Source organism: Ovis canadensis, chromosome 14, assembly GCF_042477335.2.
Source record: "Ovis canadensis isolate MfBH-ARS-UI-01 breed Bighorn chromosome 14, ARS-UI_OviCan_v2, whole genome shotgun sequence".
Lineage (NCBI taxonomy): Eukaryota > Metazoa > Chordata > Mammalia > Artiodactyla > Bovidae > Ovis > Ovis canadensis.
The window spans coordinates 61951123-61977118 of NC_091258.1; the positions used below are offsets into that span (position 1 = coordinate 61951123).

General features: G+C 47.6%; 2 protein-coding genes across 2 annotated transcripts; both read left to right on the forward strand.

Annotated features, from left to right (window-relative positions):
• Positions 1-335: 335 nt before the first annotated feature.
• LOC138419538 (interferon lambda-4-like) lies at positions 336-2098 on the forward strand. The gene is made up of 6 exons (XM_069552415.1): positions 336-363; positions 628-803; positions 1218-1289; positions 1375-1518; positions 1752-1826; positions 2000-2098. Exons 1-6 carry the CDS (start codon positions 336-338, stop codon positions 2096-2098), a joined length of 594 nt encoding a protein of 197 aa, XP_069408516.1.
• A 3341-nt stretch (positions 2099-5439) lies between these two features.
• LOC138419685 (interferon lambda-3-like) lies at positions 5440-6862 on the forward strand. Its single transcript, XM_069552546.1, has 5 exons — positions 5440-5625; positions 5897-5974; positions 6344-6487; positions 6593-6676; positions 6767-6862. Exons 1-5 carry the CDS (start codon positions 5440-5442, stop codon positions 6860-6862), a joined length of 588 nt encoding a protein of 195 aa, XP_069408647.1.
• Positions 6863-25996: the final 19134 nt, after the last annotated feature.

Consider the following 25996-nt stretch of genomic DNA (forward strand, 5'->3'; position numbering starts at 1 on the left):
GCAGTGTCATTTTTGAAACACTGAGTGAGATGAGTACATATCAATACCTTGGAACAGGGCCTTGTAACTGTGTAAGAGCTAATCGGCATTATAGAAAAGAGATAACAACACTCAGGGTGATGAAAGTGAAAGGATACAGAAAGGGACCGGAAGTGTTGGCAGTCAGCTGGGGTGGCATCATAGCTGGCATTGCCCCACTGTGGGTTAAAGTCCTCACATCCCTGCCTACAACCCTCTGGGCCGATCAATGGCCAGCACTGACGTTGGGAAAGCTTACCCTGCACCGGGGAAGCCCAGTTGCTCACTGGTCCCACTTAAAACACTTAAAAGCCACCATGGAGGGTGCAGGCACCGCCGACCTAGGTGGGCACCACTCTGAACACCACTCAGAGGCCAGTGGAAGACAGGCCCTGCTGCAGTGCCAGGCACCCAAGCCACAGTGCAGGTGAGGAGTGAGGGGAGAGAGGCTGAGGGGAGGAGGGGTGTCAGGACCCGCCTTGTCTCTTCCCCTGGGTGTGATCAGCGTCCACGCTGTGAGTGACAGTCCTTGTGCCAGTCTAACCAGAGGCAGGGGCTTGGACTCAGGGCCTTCTCTTTAGGCTCCCTGACATCTGTCGCCTCCAGCAGGAGCAGAGATGGGGCAGAGTGGCGCAGCCGCAGTGGTCGTGGGATTGTGGGTCTTGGTGACTGTGGGTGTAGCTGCCGACCCCAACGTGACTGAGCCTCAGCGCTGCCTCCTCTCACACTATCGCTCCTTGGACCCCCGGGTGCTGCTGGCTGTCAAGGCGCTGAGGGACCACTATGTGAGTGATGCTCAGAGGCCCCCGCCCCTCCGCCCCTGGCACCGCTGGGCTCAGATATGCCAGTCTTTGTCCCAAGGGGCCCTGGCGAACTGGAGTCTAGTAGGTGCATGGCGCATCTCAGAGTAGAGAACCCCGACCCCTTCCTTGAGGCTCTGGTGGTCGGTCATACAAGACCTTGAGGTACGTCAGAGATGGGACGCCCCCTCCAGGCGGACTCGGCTCGACGTCGAGGCTTAGGCTCCGCACACAGAGCGCGCGTGCATTTCAGCTGACTCAACAGAGTGCAGCCTGGTTCAAGACAAGAAAAACACCACCGTCCCAACCCGTCCTGATCCACGTCCAGGAATCCTCGACGTCCCAGTTCCACGGGTCCTGGCCAGGAGGCCCTGCGTCACCCCAGCTCTTGTCCCGCAGGAAGAAGAGACGCTGAGCTGGGGCCCCCAAAACTGCTCGATCCGCCTGAAGAGGAACCCTCCCCGGCCGTCGGTGAGGCCCGAGGCGGGCGGGGTTGTGTGTGTGGTGGGGGGCGGCTCCGGCGCCGCCCCGTCTAACTCCAGCCCGGTCCCCGCAGTCCTGTGCGATGCTCCGCCGGGTGGCCCGCGACCTCGCCGACGCCCGGGCCGTGCTGAGCAGCCTGCCGAGCCCCGAGCTCTTCCCCGGCGTCGGGCAGACCCTGGAGCTGCTGGCGGCCGCGGGGCGGGACGTGGCGGCCTGCGTGAGTGCTCGGCGGCCTGGCCCCGCGCCGCTCCCGGCTCGCTCGGCGCCCCTGGTCTCAGGGCCACGACCCGCACTGCGAAGCTGTCCCACTGAGCCCGGAAACGGGCACGGGCCCCAAGCGCAGCCTCCCGGCTTTGCTCTGCGGCCGGAAGGGAGAGGGCCCGAGTCAGCGGGGAGGGGGCGGGAGGCTCGGGTCTCCACCGCCTTCGCTGACCTCCTTCCCCGCTCCAGCTCGAGCTGGCCCGGCCAGGCTCCTGGAGCAGGTCCCCGCGGCGGCCCGGGAGGCGTCCCAAGACTCGCCGAGCTGTGAGTGGAGCCGGCGCGAGCGCGGCTGGACCGCAGGGAGGACCGCAGGGAGGACCGCGGGAGGTGGAGACGCGGCGGCGGCCGGGCTTGCGCCCTGAGGGTCTGGAGTGGGGTTGTCTCACGGGAAGCAGAGTCCTGACTCAGCCCCGCCCTGCCTCCTTCCCGGGCTGCAGGACTCGCCTCGGTGCCACGAAGCCGCCGTCATCTTCCACCTCCTGCGCCTGCTCGCGTGGGACCTGCGGCTGGTGGCGCGCGCGGGACCTTGTCTGTGATGCCGCCGCCGCTGCGTCTGGACCCGGAGCGCTCAGAGCGCCTGGCTGCGGGCGCCGCCCTCCTCCGCGGTCTCACTGAACCAGGGGGTCTGTCAGCCTCCACCCGTATGCGCTGGTGCCTGAGGCACCCTTTCCCCAAAGACCAGGAAGAGTCCCCGGGAACCAGCGGTATTCCCGTGGGATGCGTTGCCCTAAGAACCTCCCAGGAAAAGACTGGAGTCCGTGTCTGCCTTGGTCGCTAACCACCACCACAGACCATGGACCGGTTTCTACTTCTGTAGTTACGGCAACCCCTGTCCCATGAGAGGTTCCAATCCCAGCTTTGAACCTTCAGTGGTCACCTTGAGAGTCCATGAATCTGGGACTCTTGGAGCTCCCCCCTGGGGAGGCCTCATTTCCTGAGGGACTGGGTAGTGAAGGGGCCAAAAGTCCTGAGAAGCAGTTTGGTGTGTGTGTGTGTGTGTGTGTGTGTGTTTTTAATTCCGTAACTTGTGTGTTTTGTATTGATGAAGTTTCTGTGTATTTGCTATTCTGTCTTCTGTTGTCAATTTATTGCCAATGATTAAATATTTTTGCATTTTTATTGGTTGTTTCTCCTGCGATCCTTGTGAGGAGGGCTGTTGAGCGCAGAATGCTGAGACAGGGAAATCAGGTGACTTGAGTTTCAGTTCTGTCCCTGCCACTTCAGAATCGTGTCTCTGGACAAATCCTCTCTGAGCTTCACTTTTCTCATCCATGCCATGGCATTATTGCACTTCTCTTGCAGTGAATAATATACATTGAAATAATGTTTCTGAAACTTCCAGCTGAAGTCATGGAATGGCAGTAATAATTGATCTCCATTAAGTCATCACACATATAAATGCAAAACAATTGGACTTTAAAAATTTGTCAAGGGACTTCCTGGGTAGTCCAGTGGTTAAGATGCTGGGCTTCCAGTGCCTGGGGCTTGAGATGGATCCCTGGTTGGAGAATTAAGAACCTATTTGCCCTGCTGTGAGGCAAAAAAAAAAAAAAAAGTCTGAACCTGTGGATGGACAATCTTTATGGACAGCTACAAGGCCTGTTTCCCAAGGTCACACAACTAGTGATGGTCAGAGCCAGGTTTGAACCCCAGAGTCTTTAACTCCAGCTCCCAGCTCCTACCTGGTATCTCAGAGAGTAAAGAATCTGCCTGCAAGGAAGAAACCCAGATCCAATCCCTAGGTCAGGAAGATCCCCTGGAGGAGGAAATGGCAACCCACTCCAGTATTGTTGCCTGGAGAATCCCATGGACAGAGGAGCCAGGCGAGCTACAGTTCAAGAGTTCAAAAAGAGTTGGAGGTGACTGCACTAACACTTTCTCTTTCTTCCCAAGCTCTTAACCACTGCCCTGAACTCCCTTGGTAAGAGAAGCACTATGATGCTTAAGAATTTTGAGGTATTTTGTCAATTTTCAGGATTCCTTTTAGCCATGTCTCCTCCCGTGATATAAGGTCCCTGCAATTGACAGAACTGATGAGAACACTGGTAGGTGCCTTGGGCATATCCCTGCTGTTGCTTTGGAAACATTATTATCCATTAGTGTTCAAAGATATTCCCAGCTGAAGACTTTGGTCCACCCTCTCCCTGGAATTACGAATGAAGGAAAGAGGGGGTAGAGAAACAGTCAAAAGGACTCCACACCTTCTCTTGGAAAAATCCAACTCCCTCCAAGTCCAGGAGATCTAACCACACTGGGGCTGCTGAGTGCAGTGGCTATTTTCTGGTTTCAGACAAAATTCAGTTCATATCCTGCCCTCACTGGTTATTTGCTGTGTGACCATGAATAACTTTCTTAACCTCTCTGGGTCCCCCACCCCCACCTCGTCTTCTGTATTTGAAATGTAGATTAAAGCATGGATGACTTGGTGCTATCGTGAGTATTCAAGACCACACTGCAGCAGAGAAATAGACAGGCTCACAATAAGAGGAGGTTCTCTCTCTTTTCCTTTTGCGCTGACTGTTTCCTTTTCTTAGAAGGCTCCCTCTCAGGTCTCCACAGAGCTGCCTCCCTCACTTCCTTTAGGTCTGCCCTCAAGTGTCATTTCATTACCTTATTTAATGCAAACTTTCTCTTCCACTCTGCTCTCAACCCTGGTTCATTTCTTTCATTTTCATTATCTGATGTTATCTAACATAATACATTCCACATGCCTAATCCCCCCATCCCATACTCTCTGGTACCTTTTTCTTGTTAAAAAAAAAAAAAGAAAGAAAGAAAGAAAGAAAGCTTCATGAAGGATTGTTTTATGCCTTTTATTTTTCTAATGATCTCTTCCTTGTGCCTTAAAAAGGGTCTGACCCAAAGTGAGGGAGGGGGTGAGTAATTACTTATAATAATGAATAAATGAAGTCGTTTTTCTCAAACCCAGTTGATTTCCCAGAAGTCTTGGTCACACCCCGATTTCATAGTAGATCCTCCTATTCCTGTGCCTGACAATCAGAGAACAGGTTAGTGCAGGCTCCACCCCTCCCCTATTCTGTCACTATCAGTACCAGGTGGGGAGGGGCTGGTCTCCTCTCTTGGTTACAGAGTGTTTCTGCCTTTCTGACCCCCTCTCCCCACCCTCAGCAGTACCCCTGGATCTTCTCCCATCCTCTGACCAGCCTCTCTCTTAGAAGGTCCAGGTTGTTCATGGTAACACCTCCTACAGGTGCCTTTTCCTTCCTTTTCCTGCACTGGGGCAGCTGCAAAAGAGAAAATCCCTCTGACCCTCCCCACCCAGTCTAAATCAGCCTGGTCCCTCCAGAAGAACCCCCAACCCCTTGTGGGGCTGAAGCTGTCCCCATCCTGATTTTGTCTTCATTACTCACTCATTACTTCATTACTCATTCGAGGCGAGCATGAATTGATGTCATTTTATCTTTCAGTGAGCTCACCTGGCTCACTGGCTCCACCCTGCTCTGGGCTTTCCCAGCCCGGGCCTCCCCTGGTGGCCACTGTCAGCCTTTACCTGTGTTTTCACTTTTCCTACATCAGCTGGGATTGCCCGGCTGCACAGGCTAAAAGCTGCACCATGGAGCTCAGGCAGCAGTTACACCTCAGACCAGACAGAGCTGGAAGTTCAGAGACACGAACGGAGCAACGAGCTGAGATCCAGAAGAGGAGGCTGAAGTCAGAGACGCCAGACAAGACTGAGATCCTAGGCAACAGCCTCCGAGTGGACACTTGATCCCCGATTCTGACAGACACCAGAGAGCAGGAATGAAGCTGGGTGAGCCCCCGCATCACTGTCTGGGACCCTCACCTCTCCGGAGCCTGCACCCTCACTCCCTGACGCCCTCCCTCCCCTCACCTTTCTATCCTTCCTTAACCAGACATGGCCCCAGGCTGCACGCTGGTGCTGGTGCTGATGCTGATGACTGCGGCGCTGAGCAGGACAGGAGCAGTTCCTGTGCCCTCTGCCCCCAGGGCCCTCCCACCTGCCAGGGGCTGCCACATGGCCCAGTTCAAGTCTCTGTCCCCTCAAGAGCTGCAGGCCTTCAAGACGGCCAGGGATGCCTTTGTGAGTCTCCCCACCCCTCCTGCAGTGGGTGAGCCCCCAGCCGCCTCCTGTGGGCTCCTAGACCACCTGGGCTGCAGGCGGGCCTGCCCCCCTCCACGGGGCTGACCTCCCCCCTCCCCGCAGTGGGCGACCCCCTGTCCTGCACTGGATGAGCCTCTACCATCCTTTGGGAAGTGAACCTCCCGCCTCTGTTGCTGGCCATCCTCCGGTCTCCCTGCCCCGCCCCCCACCGTCCCTCCCGCTGTGACCCGACCTTGCCCTTGCTCTCTAGGAAGACTCGCGCTTGCAGAAGGACTGGGACTGCGGCGGCCGCCTGTTCCCCAGGACCCGGGACCTGAAGCACCTGCAGGTGAGCTGGGAGAGTCAGGCCCGCCTGCCCTCAGCTGCCCTGGCTCCGCAGGTGCCCCCTCACCTCCTCCTTCTCTCCCTGCCCTCCCCAGTCCTCTCCCACCACTTCCCCTCAGCCAACCTCGTGGACTGTGTCTCTCACCTGCCCCTGCCTCCCCTCCCTCTGTCCCTTCCCCTGCCCCCCTCAGCTGCCCCCCCACCTGTCCCCTCCCTCTGTCCGTTCCCCTGCCCCCCTCAGCTGCCCCCCCACCTGCCCCCTCACCTGCCCCCCTCACCTGTCCCCTCATCTGCCCCCCTCACCTGGCCCCTCACCTGGCCCCTCACCTGGTCTCTCTCACGTGCAGCTCTCACGTGTCTTCTGTCTCCTCAGGTGTGGGAGCGCCCCGTGGCTCTGGAGGCAGAGCTGGCCCTGACGCTGACGGTCCTGGACGCCATGGCTAACTCGTCCCTGGGCCGCAGCCTGGAGCAGCCCCTTCTCACGCTGCAGCACGTCCACTCCAAGCTCCAGGCCTGTGTGAGTGCTGGGGCCCCAGGCCGGGTCTGGGCTCTGACCGCCTGGGCATCCCCCTCGGTCCCCGGCTCCGCCTCACAGCCTCACCCCTCTCTCCTCTGCCCCCAGGTCCCAGCTCAGCCCACAGCAGGCCCCAGGCCCCGGGGCCGCCTCCACCACTGGCTGCACCGGCTCCAGGAGGCCCAAAAGAAGGTGAGTGAGCGGAGAAAGCAAACCGATGTCCGGGGCAGCTGGGATCCCAGGCGTGGGAGATACTGAGCCGTCCCCCTCTTCCCTCAGGAGTCCCAGGACTGCCTCGAAGCCTCCGTGATGTTCAACCTCTTCCGCCTCCTCACCCGGGACCTGAAATGTGTTGCCAGTGGAGACCAGTGTGTCTGACCCTGGAGACCCGCCTGCAACCTGTCCTACCTTTTTAGATATATTTAATGCATCAAAACCAGTTTTGTTTTTTTTTTTTGCCTCCAAATAATTATTTCTTTATTTATGGATGACATTTCTCAAACTCAGACCCAGTATGTTTATTTTTCTACTTTTTATAAAAAAATGTACAAATAAACAATGAGAAAATGATACTTGCTCTGGTGTGGGTCTCTGTATTTGTGTACGTGAATTTTTGGGGGGGAGATGCCACAACAAATTCTCACAAATTGAACGACTCCACAGAACACAAATTCATTATCTCACACTTACACAGGTCAGGAATCTGGGTGGGCTTGGGTAGTTTCTCTGCTGTGGGTCTCACAGGCTAAGTCAAAGTGTGGCTGGCTAGATAGTTTCAGAGGCTCAGGAAAGGATCCCCTTTCAAACTCATTTAAGTTGTCAGCAGGATTCTGTTCCTTATCGTTGTCAGACTAAGGTTCCATATCCTTTGCTGTGACAGTCCATCCTTAGCTCTTGGTCCACTAACGAGGACCCTAGGTCTCAGAGTCAGCAATCGTGAGTCAAATCCTCCTTATCCTAGCAGTCCTCTCATTTCTCCCTTGGCCACATTTCTCTTCTATCTTCAGCCTGAGAAATTTCTCTGCTTTTAAGAACGTGTGAGGTACCATTTCACGCCAGTCAGAATGGCTGCGATCCAAAAGTCTACAAGCAATAAATGCTGGAGAGGGTGTGGAGAAAAGGGAACCCTCTTACACTGTTGGTGGGGATGCAAACTAGTATAGCCACTATGGAGAACAGTGTGGAGATTCTTTAAAAAACTAGAAATAGAACTGCCATACGACCCAGCAATCCCACTGCTGGGCGTACACACCGAGGAAACCAGAATTGAAAGAGACATGTGTACCCCAATGTTCATCGCAGCACTGTTTACAATAGCCAGGACATGGAAGCAACCTAGATGTCCATCAGCAGATGAATGGATAAGAAAGCTGTGGTACATATACACAATGGAGTATTACTCAGCCATTAAAAACAGTGCATTTGAATCAGTTCTAACGAGGTGGATAAAACTGGAGCCTATTATACAGAATGAAGTAAGTCAGAAAGAAAAATACCAATACAGTATACTAACACATATATATGGAATTTAGAAAGATGGTAACGATAACCCTGTATGCGAGACAGCAAAAGAGACACAGATGTATAGAACAGTCTTTTGGACTCTGTGGGAGAGGGCGAGGGTGGGATGATATGGGAGAATGGCATTGAAACATGTATAATATCATATGTGAAACAAATCGCCAGTCTAGATTTGATGCATGATACAGGGTGCTCAGGGCTGGTGCACTGAGATGACCCAGAGGGATGGGATGGGGAGGGAGGTGGGAGGGGGGTTCAGGATGGGGAACACATGTACACCCATGACGGATTCATGTCACTGTATGGCAAAACCAATAAAATATTGTAAAGTAAAATAAATAAATTAATTTTTAAAATAAATAAACAAATTTAAAAAAGAAAGTGTGTGTAGATTGAGTCTACTCAGGGAATCCAGGATAATCTCTCTATTTCAAAGTCCATAAATCTTAATTACATCTTCAGATCCTTTAATTACACCTGCATGTGTAATAAGATTTATTCATAGGTCAGGGATGCGGGGCTGGCGTCTTTGGGGGCCATTATTGATCCCCCCCCCCCGGAGAAGGCAATGGCAACCCACTCCAGTACTCTTGCCTGGAAAATCCCATGAACGGAGGAGCCTGGTGGGCTGCAGTCCAGGGGGTCGCTAAGAGTCGGACATGACTGAGTGATTCACTTTCACTTTTCACTTTCATGCAGTGGAGAAGGAAATGGCAACCCACTCCAGTGTTCTTGCCTGGAGAATCCCAGGGATGGGAGAGCCTGGTGGGCTGCTGTCTATGGGGTCGCACAGAGTCGGACACGACTGAAGTGACTTAGCAGCAGCAGCAGCAGCAGCATTGATCCTCCCACAGTACCTATGCGATGGTGTGACAGCGTCACTAGAAAGCATTCTTTTTTAAACCCCTTTTCAATTTATTTTATTTTAAATTTTTATTATTATTAGTTTTGGGGTTTTTTTTAAAGCCATGACTGGGCATGTGGGATCTTAGCTCCCTGACCGGGGATCAAACTAGCACCCCTTGCACTGGATGCAAAGAGTCTTAACCACTGAACCACCGGGGAATTCCCTAGAATGTATTCTAAGTAAAGTAATATTAACTAAAAATGCCTTAACAATGAGAACATTTGTTACTATATAGGATGAGAAATCTCGAACAGTGGGGTCCATTTAAGATGAGCTGTTCAGTATGGTCTCCAGATCACATGTAGCTATCATGTATTTGAGAGGTAGCCAGTACACGCAGAGCTGTGCTCTAATCAATTTAAATACTTCTTGTTTTTCTTAGCTTTAGTTTTTCAGATGGTGCCTGCCAAGCTTCTCCACTGTACTGTTACTATATTTCTCTTTGGAGTAAATAAGGATGTGGGGAGACTTTGATGCCACGTAAATCCCTATTGCTTCTCAAACTCTGACACGTCTGTTTCAGCATCTATTGATGGAGTTCGCCTTACTGCTACTGTGTTGATAAGTCGCTTCAGTCGTGTCTGACTCTTTGCGACCCCATGGACCGTAGCCCGCCAGGCTCCTCTGTCCGTGGGATTCTCCAGGCAACAACTCTGGAGTGGGTTGCCATGCCCTCCTCCAGGGGATCTTCCTGACCCAGTGATGGAACCCACGTCTCAAGTCTCCTGCATTGGCAGGTGGGTTCTTTACCACTAGTGCCACATGGGAAGCCCAACATAAGTGCTAGTGACTCAGTTGTGTCCAACTCTTTGCAACCCCATGGGCTGTAGCCCACCAGGCTCCTCTGTCCTGGAATTCTCCAGGCAAGAATATTGGAGTGGGTAGAACACCAGCTGATGGCTTCTCTGCCACCATCGACCTAACCTTAACCCACCCACAGTGGGTGCAAGAGACACTAGTTCTTCCCCAAGACTAGAACACATTCCCTGGATGCATCCATTTCTGCGGGATGCACGGCCACAGAATATCATCTCAGGTGGTCAGTAGAAGGCTTGATTCCTGGGTCACTTTGGTCACTGACCCCCACATACCAGGAACCAGTCTTACTTACATAATTGCGTGGGTTCCTCTAACCATTATAGGTCTGGTCCTCTGATCTGACCCTTCAATGTCTTTGGAGGATTCTATGAATCTGTCACTCTTGGCTCTCCCCACCCAAGTAAGTCTCATTCCTTGAGGGATCTGGGAATCACAGATGTCAAAGTTCACAGTTATAATACTCTGGGTCCTGCTATTTATGTGTCCCCGTGTTTGCAAACCCCGTGTCCCTGGTGGTATTCTTTTCTCCTGGTGTCAGTTCATTTTCATTTATTAAGTGGTGTTATACTTACTAGTGAGAGCAATCATTCTGAGACAGTGAGAGTGGAGGAAGCCTGACTTTGAACTTGGACCTGAATTTGATACCCAGATGGGACATTTACAAGTCACTCTGTTGAGTGACTTGTCGTAATATATTTACCTTTCCTGGCCTCTAGGTTTCTTCATCTGAAAATAACTTAAGGGGACTTCCTTGGTGGTCCAGTGACTAAGACTCCATGCTCCCAATGCAGGGGGTCTGGGTTTGATCCCTGGTCAGGGCACTGGATCCCACATTCTGCAACAAGAGTTCAAATGCCACATCTAAAGATCCTGTATGCCCCAACAAGGATAGAAGATCCGTGTGCTTCGACAAACACCCAGCGCAATCAAATAAATAAATACTACAAATTGTAAAAAAAAAAAACTTTTTAAAGAAAACAACTTAGGAATTCCTCACTTTGAAAGTTTCATTTATTCACCCCTGCAGCCATTCACTCATTCTATACAGATAGTGTTTCCTAGTTGCCTGCTGTTTGCCAGTATTGTGGATACAGAGCCGCAGGTCCCTATCCTCCCAGGAACTTCAGTCTGGGGAGGACTCTGGTCGTTAAAGTTTGAGAAACAGAAAGAAGGCCAGTGTGCGGGAGTCCAGAACTCCTCAGAGGGATGGCTGGGAGTGAGGTTAGACAGGCAGATCGGGACCAGGGCCTTTGGTATCTGTGAAATCTTTAAGCATTTGGATTCTTCTGTAAGATACACAGGAAGTCACTGCAGAGTTTTAATCAAAGATACAACTGCCCAGATTTGTTTCTAAAAGTTCAGGCCTCAGAGGAGGAGAGCTCCCTGAAGTACCTAAGAGTAGATGAGGGAGTTTGGGTGAGAGATGATGGTGACATGTATTCAAGTAAAGAGGTTCTTCCATAGATTAGAAACAATATATGCCAAGAGATTAGCATCTCAGCTGATGGACAGAAGTATCTCAGGTCTGAGAAAGGATGGTGGTCATGGCTGAAAATGCGAGCTCTGAGGTCAGAGAGATCTTGGAATCTCAACCAATGCTCACTTAGTTACTTCATGACCTGGGGCAAGTCAGTTAAGCTTTTAGTTTCCAATCAGTAAAATAAATTATAATATCCTGCCCCCACTGGGAGGTAGTGGGAATTAAATGTGTTAAATCATGTCAAGTACCAAGACACAATCCCTGGCATAACATAAGGACTCGTTATTAAATCAATTTATCATCATTAAACATTTTTTTTCTAACGTGTGAACTGTCGAAAAAGAGAGGAAGCCCTATCTTAAAGCCCTATCACTAATATGGTTAAAGGAGACACGGTTGTGGGCAGACCAACAAAATTTCTCAGGTAATTCTTTTCAGCACAGCCCCTCCCGTTATTCTTTTCTTTAAAAATAATTTGTGTATTTTTTATTTTGGGCCGTGAAATGTAGCTTGCTGGGAACTGGATCAGGGATCAGGGATTGAACCTGTGACCCACACAATGGAAACATGGAGTCCTAACTACTGAACTGCCAGGGAATTCTTCCCTCTCCCCTTCATCAACGTCATTCTTGATTGACCTAAACCAACCTGCACTAGTGCTCTTGCTGGGGACTAGAGTAGGCTTGACCAGGTGACTGTATCAGCCACGATCCTCTCGATCCTCTAGGGAGACCAAACGATCAGATAGGGCAAGAGATTTATTGAAGCAACAACTGTACAAAGATGCGGGTGCCTAGCTAAGAGAGACCAACAGAGGGCAGCACCACCGCCCAGCCAACAGCCGGAAGCTACCACCGTTCCTAAAACAGAAGGGACCTGGGAGGGAGTGATTCCCAGTCCCCTGACACAGATTCTTGCAACATCGCAGCTGCCAACCCAGCCGGGAGCTAGTCAGGAGAGTCAATATCCACCTGCTCTCTTTTCCTCCCTCCAATTTTCTGCTAACACCTCCCATGGCTGAACCCAGCTGGAAGGCAGAAGGCAAGGGAGTCCCAGCGGATGTAATCCACACACCCCCACCTAGAGCAGAGCGGAGAGGGACTCTAGAGGGAAAAGAGAGCACGAGCTTTGGGACTTCGCTGGCGGTACAGTGGTCAGGACTCTGCGTTTCCACTGCAGGAGGACGGAGTTTGATCCCTGGTCGAGAAACTAAGATCCCATCATGTCATAAAGCGCGCCAAAAGAAGAAGAAGAAGACACAGGAAACTTTTCACAGGGGTCGGATTCTGACCCATGCTGAGGGGAATTTGGCTTAAGCGGAGGTGACTGCTCTAAGAAAGATTTTATGATCTTTCTTGTGGTAAGCTGAAAATCGACTCTCCCAGAGATATCCACAGCCCAACCCTGGGACCTATAAAAGTGACCTTACTTATGGAAGGGGGGGGGGGGAAGCTTTTTTAAGGATGTGATGATTAAATTAAGTATTCTGAGATGAAATTATCTTGAATTATCAGGCTGAGATGGAGATGCTCAGGCAAGCATCATCACAAGAGAGCTATAAAGGGAGAACCCCTAGGAGAGATGGTCCAATTGCTCTGGGACCCCAGAAGTCATCAAAAAACATCTTCCCAAATAATTTTGTCCACTTACTCAATAAACATCTGCTCTGTGCCAGGCCCTGAACTGGGTGATGAGGGGGCACTGTGATGACAAAGAGAGCCCAGGTCCTGCCCTCACGGAGTTCGCTGTCCGGTTACTCTCAAACTCTCCAGCACTTGATTTTTGTTAGTTTCTTTATTTTGTTTTGTTTGGGGTTGTGTTGGGTCTTTGTCATGTTGCGCTGGCTTCCCTATTTCAGAGCATGCCTGGCATGTGGGATTTTAGTTCCCTAACCAGGGATCAAATCTACATCCACTGCATTGGAAGGTGGATTCTTAACCACTGGACTGCTAGAGAAGTCTCAGCACTTGCTTCTTTAAATCCTTCTGTTTAAAGTCATTCAGGTGGATGAATAATGGTGTCTTATTGTGACTTTGCAGCCATGAAATTAAAAGACGCTTACTCCTTGGAAGAAAAATTATGACCAACCTAGATAGCATATTGAAAAGCAGAGACATTGCTTTGTCAACAAAGGTCCGTCTAGTCAAGGCTATGGTTTTTCCAGTGGTCATGTATGGATGTGAGAGTTGGACTGTGAAGAAAGCTGAGCGCCGAAGAATGGATGCTTTTGAACTGTGGTGTTGGAGAAGACTCCTGAGAGCCCCTTGGACTGCAAGGAGATCCAAACAGTCCATCCTAAAGGAGATCAGCCCTGGGTGTTCTTTGGAAGGAATGATACCAAAGCTGAAACTCCAGTACTTTGGCCACCTCATGTGAAGAGTTGACTCATTGGAAAAGACTCTGATGCTGGGAGGGGTTGGGGGCAGGAGGAGAACGGGACGACAGAGGATGAGATGGCTGGATGGCATCACCTGCTCGAGGCATGTGAGTTTGAGTGAACTCCAGGAGTTGGTGATGGACAGGGAGGCATGGCGTGGTGCGATTCATGGGGTCGCAAAGAGTCGGACATGACTGAGCAACTGAACTGAACTGAACTGATTATGATTTTGTTGTTGTTGTTGTTCACTCACTAAGTCATGTCCAACTCTTTATTACCCCATGGACTGCAGTACCCCAGGCTCCTCTGTCCTCCACTATCTCCTGGAGTTTGCTCAAACTCATGTCCATTGAGTTGGTGATGCCATCCATCCGTCTTATCCTCTGGCGTCCCCTTCTCCTCCAGCCTTCAATCTTTCCCAGCATCTGGGTCTTTTCCACTGAGTCAGCTCTTCGCATCAGATGGCCAAAGTATTGGAGCTTCAGCTTCAGAATCAGTCCTTCCAATGAATATTCTGGGTTGATTCCTGTTAGGATTGACTGGTTTGATCTCCTTGCAGTCGGACTCTCAAGAGTCTTCTCCAACACCACAGTTCGAAAGCATCAATTCTTCTATTTTAATTTACATTTCCCTAATGACTAACAATGATGAGTATGCTTTCCTATTGTTATCTGCAATCCATATATCTTCGTTGGTGAAGTGTCTGTTCAAATGTTTTTTTTTCTCAGTTTTATTGGGTTCTTTGGCTTATTAACTAAGTTGCAAGTTTTCAAAAACATATTCTGGATAAAACGCCTTTATTCAAAAATAGTTTTGCAAATATCTTCTCCCCCTCCAGGGCTTGTCTTTTCATGTCTTCGCCGTGTCTATTTTTTATGTAGAGTTTATATGTATTCTTGAGACACAAATGACATATAGTAAATGGCACATATTTAAATTTACAGCTTGATCACTTTTGATATACGAACTCATCTGTGGAACCACCACCACAATCAAGATAATAACCATATCACTAACCTCTATAGTATTGTCCTGCTACTTTGTAATTCTTCCCTTCCTTGCTAATTTTTAGAAATAATTAATGGATTTTGTTTTTGGTTGCACTGGCCCTTCACTGCTGCACGTGGGCTCTCTCTAGATGCTGCGAGCAGGGCCACTCTGCGCTGTGATGCGTGGGCTTCCCATTGTAGTGGTTTCCCTTGCTGTGGAGCACAGGCTCTAGGCGCACAGGCTTCAGCGGTTGCGGCTTGTGGGTTCTAGGGTGCAGGCTCAGTAGTTGTGGCCCACGGGCTTGGTTGTTCTGCAGCATGTGAAATCTTCCCGGGCCAGGGATCAGGCCCATGTCCCCCTCATTGGCAGGTGGATTCTTACCCACTCTACCACCAGGGAAGGACCTGCGCCGCCTTGCTTATTAACCCACTTCTGAATGAGTCAGAAAAATATCATAAACCGGGTGACTCCTTTATATCATTAGGACTCAGGCCCCAGAAACTGCTCACGCTGGGCCAAGCCTTCCTCTGCAGGCTGAGGCAACACGCACAGACATCATCAGGCAGAGAGACTGCTCATCTGGGGGCTTTTTCTCTCTTATTTTATTTTTTTATGTTTTTGTGGCTTCCATGATACATCACCACACATTTAGCCATTTAAAACAACACATGTTTATTATTTTACAGTTTCTGTAGATGGGAATTTTGAGGGGGCTCCACTGGGTCCTCTGCTTAGGGTCTATCACCAGGCCAAAATCAAGTGTTATCAGGGCTGCCTTCCCTCCCGGAGGCTCAGGGGAAGAATCTGTTTCTAAGCTCAAACACGTTGCTGGCAGAATTGTCCCCACAACTGTAGGACCGAGGTCTTGCTTCCTCCCTAGGTGTCCAGCAGGAATCAGTCTTACTCTTAGAGGCTGCCTACATTCCTTCTGGTAGTTTCTATGTGGGCCCCTTCCAGCACCCTGGCTGGAATCCTTCTCACACTTTGAACCGCTCTGATTTCTCCTTCAGGATCGATTCTCTGACCCCAGCCACAGAAAGTCCTCTGCTTTTATAGGGTTCATGGGATTAGACTGAGCCCACTCATATAAGCTCCCTGGTGGCTCAGACAGTAAAGAATCTACCTGCAATGTAGCAGACCTGGGTTCGATCCCTAGGTTGGGAAAATTCCCTGGAGAAGGGAATGGCAACCCACTCCAGTATTCTTGCCTAGGAAATTCCATGGACAGAGGAGCCTAATGGGCTACAGTCCATGGGATCACAAAGAGTCAGACACAACTGAGTAATTAACACTTTCGCTCAGATAACCCAAGATAATCTCTATTTTGTTGCCTGAAACATCAATTACATGTGCAAAGTCCTTTTTGCCATGTAACATACTGCTGTCACTTTTTCTTTATATTTGGCCATGCCACTCAGCTTGCGGTTCCTTAGTTCCTCCTCTAGGGATTGAACCCAAGCCCTCAGCAGTGAAAGCGTGAATTTCCATGTCATTCACTTCTGTCTTATCCATCCAACAACTGTCTCAGGTCCTGTTATCTCTTCCAGTTGACCTGGATTTGCTCAAACTACCCCAGCCTCTCAGTCTCCTAACTCATCCCCATTCTTCACTCAACCCCTACAATCTGGCCCCCAGCCTCACCTGCCTACCAAGACTGCCACTGGTAAAGTTTTGGGGCAGCATTTTGTTGATGGGGCCAGAAGGGTTAATTGGTCACGAGGCATCCTTTCCAACCTCCCTCCACTGTGTCCTCATGAAGCTGGAAACCAAGAAACCTTTCTCAGACCCCTTTCCAGTTAAGCTCTGGATGCAAGTTAGTTTTGGCCAATGAGGTGTAGTTTAAGAGACTTAAAAGGGGGGAGTGAGACATAGGCCTTCCTCCCACTGTCTTGATTTTGTTCTGCGGCAGGATCCCAGCTGGGCTTCCCAGGTGGCGCTAGTGGTGAAGAATCTGCCTGTCAATGCAGGAGACACAAAAGACTTGGGTTCCATCCCTGGGTTGGGAAAATCCCCTGGAGTAGGAAATGGCACCCCACTCCCGAGTTCTTGCCTGGAAGATCCCATGGGCAGAGGAGCCTGGGGGGCTATAGTCCATGGGGCCACAAAGAGCCAAGTACGACTGACCACACACATACACACACACACAGCATTCCAGGAAATTCCTACCCATTCACAAGTGTCAAGAATCAGTAGGACAGGACTTCCCTGGTGGTCCAGTGATGAAGACTCTGTGCTCCCAACTCAGGGGGTACAGGCTCAATCCCTAGTCAGGGTTAGATCTCCATGCCAAGTGGCTCGACCAAACGAGAAGCGGTGGAACAACCTCATAGTCACTGAGTCCCAGCACAGGATGTATCGTTGAAGTCATCAGTCTCAGTGATGACCTTGTGATCTTCCATCTCCACCTGTTTGTGGCAGAGGGATCAGTCAGGGTCCAGTCAGGAAAATGGAACCACTCTAGGTTATTTCAGGCAAGAGGGTTTTAAATTCAGATATTTGTGCAACTGGAGACAATCACTTGACTGCTAAGCGAAGGAAGTCTGAACATGAAAGACAAATGCCATATCACTTATATGTGGAATCTAAAATGTGACACAAATGAAGTTATCTGTGAAGCAGAATCGGGGCCATAGAGAGCAGACTGGTGCTTGCCAAAGGGGAGAGGATGGGATTGGGAGTTTGGGATTGGCAGATGCAACCTTGTATACATAGAATGGATAAATGAGATCCTAGTGAATGCACAGAGAACTATATTCAACATCCTGTGATAAACCATAATGGAAAAGAATATGAAAAAGACTATGTGTGTGTGTGTGTGTTGTGTTCTTTTTTGTATTCTTGTATATGTATACATATATATGTGTGTGTGTGTATATATACATGCATGCTAAGTTGAACCCACATCATATATATATAAAAATAAGTCATTTTGCTGTACAGCAGTAATTAATATAACATTGTAATTCAACTATACTTCAATAAAAAATAAAACTTTAAATAATCAGTTCAGTTCAATTCAGTTCCTCAATCGCATCCGACTCTTTGTGACCCCATGAACCTCAGCATGCCAGGCCTCCCTGTCCATCACCAACTCCCGGCGTTTACCCAAACTCATATCCATTGAGTGGGTGATGCCATCCAACCATCCCATCCTCTGTTATCCCCTTCTCCTCCTGCCCTCAATCTTTTCCAGCATCAGGGTCTTTTCCAATGAGTCAGCTCTTCGCATTAGGTGGCCAAAGTATTGGAGTTTCAGCTTCAAAATCAGTCCTTCCAATGAACACCCAGGACTGATCTCCTTTAGGATGGACTGGTTGGATCTCCTTGCAGTCCAAGGGACTCTCAAGAGTCTTCTCCAACACCATAGTTCAAAAGTATCAATTCTTTGGCTCTCAGCTTTCATTATAGTCAGATTAATTGGTTGCATAGGTGTTGGAAGGCTGGATGAGCGAAAAAAAAAAGATGTCAGGGTAACCCAAAGATTGTAATGGAATAAATCCACTATCACTTCTGGGTCTGAAGGAGCAAAGGAAGTCAGGTGGTACTCCCAGAATCCAGGGTCTTAGAGATGAGACCCCACTTGGTGGATTCCAAGATTACCAAGAGCAGGGGCTGGGATCTCCAAGGAGGCACCAAGGCAGTTCAGCTCTGGCCTCTGAAGGAAGCCCCTGCAATAGGTGCCCAAGCTCCAAAAGGAGAACTGTGAAGCTGATTTTCTGATATTCAAATGCAGATTCCCTGCAGCTGGTTCTTCGATCATCCAGGGTGCCTGACATATTATCCTGCTGGTATATTTGTTGGGGGAGGAAACGTACAGAGTAGCTAGGACTGGGAACATTGCAGTATTCCAGCTGAAACTAGAGCTATCCATTGTGTAGTAGATGCCATGATAAATGGCCCAAACTGCCATTCAGGAATGACGCGCTTACTTCTCCAGGTGCTGGGAATGCTTAGCCGTCAGCTCTCTTTATGAATTGCCTAGGCTGAATAAAACTGCTTTGCCTAAATTCACACCTCACTCCAGTGTAGCCAATGACTGATGAACAAGGAGATGTAAAGACCCAGGAGTCCAACAGGAGTCCAACTCAATACAGGAGTGTGATTCAAGACCATTTGAAGAGCCATCCAGAGCCCCCGGAAGGTCAGGAGAGGTCTTTATTGGGAATACATCACAGCTCAACTTCTTCTCTGCCCAAGCCTCATTCATTGCCCTCGCTTTCACAGGTGTTGATCTCAAGAACCCCCCCTAGTGCTCTCCTCAGGGACCCCAGCCACGATACACAGAGACGGAGAGGATGCTGAGCTGGAGGAAGTTCCTGCTTTTTTCTCTCATTGGCAGAAATTAATCAGAAGATGGCAAAGGAGTCTAGGCAAATGTAGTTTGTAAGCTTTCAGCCCTATAATCACAGAGCAGAGTAGAGACAAACGAGCTTGAGGCTGAGACTACAGATGAATAAACAGTCTTCCCAATATGCTCTTGAATTCAACAGTCCTGCAATAGTCTCTTGAATCCCGTTTTCCACTTGTGGCAGAAATAGCAATTTCTGGTTCAGTTCTGCAGCATTGTTTGAGAATCATTTCTGGAGGCCAAGCTTACAGCTTTCTCCTCTGAGCCTTTAAATGATTTTATAAGTACATTAAGGTTCTCCAGAAAAGCAGGACCAATAAGAAATATAGATACCGATTTAGATATAGATAGAGTAGGCTTCTCCATCTATGGGATTCTCCAGGCAAGAATACTAGAGTGGGTTACCATTTCCTTCTCCAGGGGATCTTCCTGACCCAAGAATCGAACACGGGTCTCCTGCATTGGAGGCAGATGCTTTAACCTCTGAGCCACCAGGGAAGCTCTAGAGTCAGAAAGAGAAAGACAGAGATTTATTTTAAGGAATTGGCTCACATGACTATGGAAGTTGGCAAGTCCAAAATCTGTAGGGTGCACTGAAAAGCTGGATATCCTGGAAAGAGGGGATGTCGCAGTTCAAGTCCAAAGCCATTCTGCTGGCAGAACTTCCTCTTGCTCAGAGAAGGTCAGTTCTTTGTTCTATCAGGCCTTCAGCTGATTGGATGAGGCCCACCCTCATGGCAGAAGACAATCTGCTTTACTCAAAGTCCACTGATCTAAATGTTAACCTCATTCAAAAACACCCTCATAGAAACATCCAGAATAGTGTTTGGCCAAATACCTGGGCACCATGGCCCAGGTAAACAGACACATAAAGTTAACTACCTAAGTTTCACTATTACACTCTTTTCTGTCTAGAACAGGTAGACTGGCTTATTCCTTCTAGAAATGAACCCTGACTGATATCAGTATCGGCCTTTTCACAAGACACTTGTTAACTGCTTCAAAGTCTTTCTCTTTACAAAGTCTCTTTGTTAAGGGCTGAGGTGAGTCTTTTGGATAATCTCAGGTGAGATCACTGGATTCAGGACCCAGATCTGCCACCGAGAAGGTCTGCGCCTTTGATCAAATCATCTAACCTCTCTGTACCTCGCTTTCCTCTGAAATAAAGGTAAAAATAACACCTAACTCATAAGGTTGTTGAAAATCTATGGTTATTTAACACATCTAAATCATAGAATAATTCTCAGCACATCATCTCTGCTCAATAAATGTTAGTTATCATCATCATGAGCATCACCACCTATCCCTGTTCCTGAAGCTTTATTGCCCACTTGAGTTTAATGTCTTCTCCACAAACACTGGAATATAGGGACTCTTGGCCAGTCTTTCCAAGAAGTTCTGAACCAGAAGAGGGAAAAAATCAATAAGGACGGGAACAGGGACAGACAGATAAATAGATTCAGGCTAGGAGCAATCCAGCTACAAAAAGACTTCAAGAAAAAAGCAAGAGCAACTAGTTTCTGTGGAAAATCTGCACTGTTTAAGCTAGAACAAAGAAGGATATTTCAAAATCCTCAAGGCATTTTGTAACCACCAATGGAATAATTGATTCAGAAGAGGATTAGCAATGGACACTAAAACCTTTTGGTGAAAAGTTGTTGGATGGGAGTTCTCTGGTGGTCCAGTGATTAGGACTCTGACATTTTACTGCAGGGAGCAGGGGTTCAATCCCTGGTTGAGGAACTGAGATCCCACAAGCTGGGTGGTATGGCAAAAAAGTAAACTAAATAAAATATTTTTTAATTTATTTTTTAATTGGAGGAAAATTGGTTTACAATGTTGTGTTGCTTTCTGCCATACAACAATGTGAATCAGTCAAGAGGGAAGGGAGGGAATCCCCTCCCTCTCCTCCGTCCATCCCATCCCTCTGGGTCATAAAATATTTTTTAAAAAAGAAATAAAAATTGTTGGGGCACAGGATATTCACACAATCTCCAGTATAATCCCACAGATGACTCATTAACTAGAAGGAAGGAAAGAAATCTTTGCAATGGAGAAATCTGGCAGACTCCACCTTAACCCAAGGACTTCCCGGGTGGCGCAGTGGTAAAGAGTGCACCTGCCTATACAGAAGACACAAGAGATACTGGTTCGATCCTTGGGTCAGGGAGATCCCCTGGAGGAGGACATGGCAACCCACTCCAGTGTTCTTGCCTGAAAAATTCCATGGATAGAGGACCCTTGTGGGTTACAGTCCATGGGGTCACAAAGAGTCGGTCGAGATCGAGCACACACACATATGCACACACACACACACACTTTAACCCAATCAGCCAAAAAGGACATAAACAGACAGCATGTCCCTCAGGATGTGATACACCGAGGACGCAGCATCATCTCTGAATTATTCTTGGCCAAAACGTTTAACTTGAATTGAATCATGAATAAAGAATTAAACAAACCCAAGCAAAAATACCTTACAGAACAACTAGCTTGGAGTCTTCAAAAATGTCAATGTCATAAAAGGAAAAAAAGAAAAAAACAGGCTTGTGGAACTGCTCCAGATCAACGGACGGCAAGAGAGATGACATTCACATCAAAATGCAATCCACAGTCCTTGACTAGATAGGATCCTGAATTTGAAAAAAAAAAAAAATTAAGAACAAAGCTATTGTTGGTATAACTGGATACATTTTAACATGGAGTGCATATTAGGTAATACACAGTTGATCCTGTTACTCTAATGTTAAAATTGTGGAGTATTGTGAGTTAGGTAGAAGATGTCCTTGTTTCTAGGAGCTTCGAAGACAGTGTTTAGGTGGGAAGTATTGTAATGTCTGCAACTTACTTTCAAGTGGAAAGGAGAAGTGAAATTAACAGTGGTGAATCAAGGTAAAGGGTATATGAGTGCTCATTGTACTACTTTTGTAACTTTTCTATAAGAGTGAAAGTTTTCAAAATAAAAAACTGGAGGCAAGTCAACAAGTAAATATTTTTTTAAACTTCTTCCACATTCCAAATGATTTTAAGCTTTCTTCCTGCTCCTTGGAGTGTATTCAATTCTTATTGAGAGCCTATTGTATGCTTGGCATTATTCTAAGGCACTGGGTAAACAGAACACCTAAAAATCCTTGCTCTCATAGAACTGTGGCAGTCTAGTGGGAAATGCTTCTCAAGCTGACATATCTGGCATTCTCCACACCAGCACATTCCCCACCTGGCCACAGGGGTGTGGCAAAGATTGCTACTGGCATAGGCTCTATCCAACCTCCACTTCTTTAATAACAGAACCCTGATTTAATGGCAGATGGCAATGGTCCAGGCTAAAAGATGTGTACCAGCCTCCCTTGCAGCTAAGACAAAAAAAATCCCTCAAGTCAAGGAATTCCCTGGTGGTCCGGTGGTTAGGACTCTTGAGCTTTCACTGCCAAGGGTGCCAGTTCAATCCTTGATCAAGGAACTAAGATTCCACAAGCCTTGTGGTGCAGCAAAACAAACCCAAAACTCTCAAGTCATTGGATGGGGCTTCCAGGAAAATTTCTTAAAGGGAATAGGCAGCTGGCAGATACTATTTATGCCCTTTATCCTTCCATGTAATATCTACTTTGAATACGGCTTGGGCTCCAGCAAACACAATGAAGGAAGAAATTTTTTGTTTAATATTTATATATTTAGCTGCCTTGGTCTTAGTTGTGGCTTGCAGGCTCAGGGATCACTAATTGCAGCACATGGGCTTAGTTGCCTCTAGGCATGTGGGATCTTAGTTCTCTAACCAGGAATCAAACCCACATCCCCTGCATTGCAAGGCAGATGCTTTATCACTGGACTACCAGACGAGTCCCAAGAAATGATCTTAAGATTGGAACACATTGCTGAGACTGGCAGAGAAGAAGGCTGAAAGGAGCCTGGATCCCTAATGTGGAGCTGAAATACTAGCCCTGCCTCTGGATTTGTTTTGCATGGGACAGAAATAAACTTCTATCTTGCATAAGTGACCTTTGTTCTACCAGTCAAATATAATTCACAACTAACACAAGAGCCCTTAGGAATGCCTACAAACCAACCAGAGCCGAAGGGGAAAAGTGTTAATGATGACCCTGTTTATTGAGTGCTATCTACATTCCAGGCATGGATTTAAGTATTTGCATGCATTAATTTTTCTAATCTTCACATCAACCTATGAAATTGTTGTTCAGTCATTAAGTCATGTCCCACTCTTTGTGACCCCATGGACTGCAGCATGCCAGGCTCCCCTGTCCACCACCATCTCCTGGAGTTTGTTCATACTCATGTCCATTGAGTCAACAGTGTTATCTAACCATCTCATCCTCTGCTGCTCCCTTCTCTTTTTGACTTCCATCTATCCCAGCATCGGGGTATTTTCCAGTGAGCTGGCTGTTCGTATCAGATGGCCAAAGTATTGGAGCTTCAGTTTCAGCCTTCTTTATGGTCTCTCACCTCTGTACATGACTACCAGTTCAGTGCAGTTCAGTCGCTCAGTCATGTCCGACTCTTTGCAACCTCATGGACTGCAGCACGCCAGGCTTCCCTGTCCATCACCAACTCTTGGAGCTTATTCAAACTCATGTCCATTGAGTCAGTGATGCTATCCAACCATCTCATCCTCTGTCATCCCCTTCTCCTCCTGCGTTCAATCTTTCCCAGCATCAGGGTCTTTCCAAATGAGTCAGTTCTTTGCATCAGGTGGCCAAAGTATTGGAGTTTCAGCTTCAGCATCAGTCCTTCCAATGAATATTCAGGACTGAGTTCCTTTAGGATGGACTGGTTGTATCTCCTTGCAGTCCAAGGAGCTTGGACTATATGGACCTTTGTCACCAAAGTGATGTCTCTGCTTTTTAATACTCTAAGTTTGTCAGAGCTTTCCATCCAAGGAGCAAGCATCTTTTAATTTCATGGTTGCAATCACCGTACACAGTGATTTGGTAGTCCAAGAAAATAAAATCTGTCACACTTCCACTTTTTCTCCATCTATTTGCCCTGAAGTGATGGTACAGGATGCTATGATCTTAGTTTTTTTTTAATGTTGAAACAACATTGAAACAAGCCAGCTTTTTCACTCTCCTCTTTCACATTTATCAAGAGGCTCTTTAATTCCTCTTCACTTTCTGCCATTAGAGTAGTATCATCTCCATATCTAAGGTTGTTGATATTTCTTCCAGAAATATTGATTCCATCTTGCGATTCATCCAGCCCGGCATTTTGCATGTTTTATTCTGCATATAAGTTTAATAAGCAGGGTGACAATATACAGTATTATTGAATTCCTTTCCCAATTTGGAACCAGTCAGTTGCTCCATGTAAGGGTCTAACTATTGCTTCTTGACCCTCATACAGGTTTCTCAGGAGACAGGTAAGGTAGTCTGGTAATCCCATCTCTTTAATAACTTTCCATAGTTTCTTATGATCCACACAGTCAAAGGCTTTTGTATAGTCAATAAAGCAGAAGTAGATGTTTTTCTGGAAATCCTTCAATTGCTCTATGATCCAATGAATGTTGGCAATTGATCTCTGGTTCCTCTGCCTCTTCAAAACCCAGCTTGTACATTTGGAAGTTCTCTGATGTCTAACTTGAAGGATTTTGAGCATAACCTTGCTAGCATGTGAAATGAGCACAATTGTACAGTAGCTGGAACATTCTTTAGCATTGCTCTTCTTTGGGATGAATGAAAACTGACCTTTTCCAGTCCTGTGGCTACTGGTGAATTTTCCAAATTTGCTGTCATATTGAGTGCAGCACTTTCACAGCATCATTTTTTAGGATTTGAAATAGCTCAGCTGGAATTCTATCACCTCCACTAACTTTGTTTGTAGTAATGAGTCCTAGGCCCACTTGACTTCATACTCCAGGCTGTCTGGCTTTAGGTGAGTGATCACTCTGTCATGGTTATCTGGGTCATTAAGATCTGTTTTGTATAGTTCTTCTGTATATTCTTGCCACCTCTTCTTAATGTCTTCTGATTCTCTTAGGTCCTTACCTTTTCTGTCCTTTATAATGTCCGCAAAAAAACTTGTACATAAATGTTTATAGCAGCCTGATTCATAATAGCCAAAGAGTGGAAAACAACCCAGAGGTCCAGCAACTGATAAATAAATAAACAAAATACAGTATATCCATACAATGGAATATTATCAGCCATAAATAGAAAAGAAGTATTGATCCATGCTACAATATGGATGAACCTTGAAAACATCATACTAAGTAAAAGAAAGTGAAAGTGAAGTCGCTCAGTCGTGTCCGACTCTTTGCGACCCCATGGACTGTAGCCTACCAGGCTCCTCCGTCCATGGGATTCTCCAGGCAAGAATACTGGAGTGGGGTGCCATTTCCTTCTCCAAGTAAAAGAAGCCAGACACAAAAGATCATATGTTATATAATTCTATTCTATTTGTATGAAATGGCTAGAACAGGCAAATCCATAGGGAGAGAAAGTAGATTGAAAGTGGGTAGTCACTCCGTTGTGTTCATCTCTTTGCAACTCCATGGACTGTAGTCCATCAGGCTCCTCTGTCCGTGGGATTCTCCAGGCAAGAATACTGGGGTGGGCTGCTGTTTCCTTCCCCGGGGATCTTCCAACCCAGGAATAGAAATGGGGTTTCCTGCATTGCAGGCAGATTCTTTACCATCTGAACCACCAGGGAAGCCCTAGAAAGTAGATCAGTGGTTGTCTGGGGCACAAAGAGTCAGAAACAACTTACCAACTAAACCATCACCACCAGGGCTGTATGTGAGGGAAGAGATTGAGAGGAAATGCCGAGTGACTGATAAAACACTCAGGATTTCTTTTGGGGGTGTTGAAAATGTTCCAAAATTGATTGTGGTGATGGCTTTGCAACTCTGTGAATCTATAAGAACCACTGAATTGTACTCTTTTGTTTTACATTGAAGTATAGTTAATTTACAATGTTGTGTTAGTTTTGTTTTTTAAGAATTTTTATTTTCCCAATTATACTGACAACACCAAGATTGCTTTGGGGAGAGAGGAACAGCCTCCTGAGATGTTTCCGCTGGCCAGGAAGACTAGGTTGAGATGATGTAATCTCTGTTTAAA

Bases quoted from the DNA above. Each gene is read 5' to 3' on its own strand.
- LOC138419538 (XM_069552415.1), top strand. From the start codon at position 336: ATGGAGGGTGCAGGCACCGCCGACCTAG. The intron at 364-627 runs GTGGGCACCACT...CGCCTCCAGCAG, and splicing joins TGCAGGCACCGCCGACCTAG to GAGCAGAGATGGGGCAGAGT. The intron at 1,519-1,751 runs GTGAGTGCTCGG...TCCCCGCTCCAG, and splicing joins GGCGGGACGTGGCGGCCTGC to CTCGAGCTGGCCCGGCCAGG.
- LOC138419685 (XM_069552546.1), top strand. From the start codon at position 5,440: ATGGCCCCAGGCTGCACGCTGGTGCTGGTGCTGATGCTGATGACTGCG. The intron at 5,626-5,896 runs GTGAGTCTCCCC...CTTGCTCTCTAG, and splicing joins AGACGGCCAGGGATGCCTTT to GAAGACTCGCGCTTGCAGAA. The intron at 5,975-6,343 runs GTGAGCTGGGAG...CTGTCTCCTCAG, and splicing joins GGGACCTGAAGCACCTGCAG to GTGTGGGAGCGCCCCGTGGC.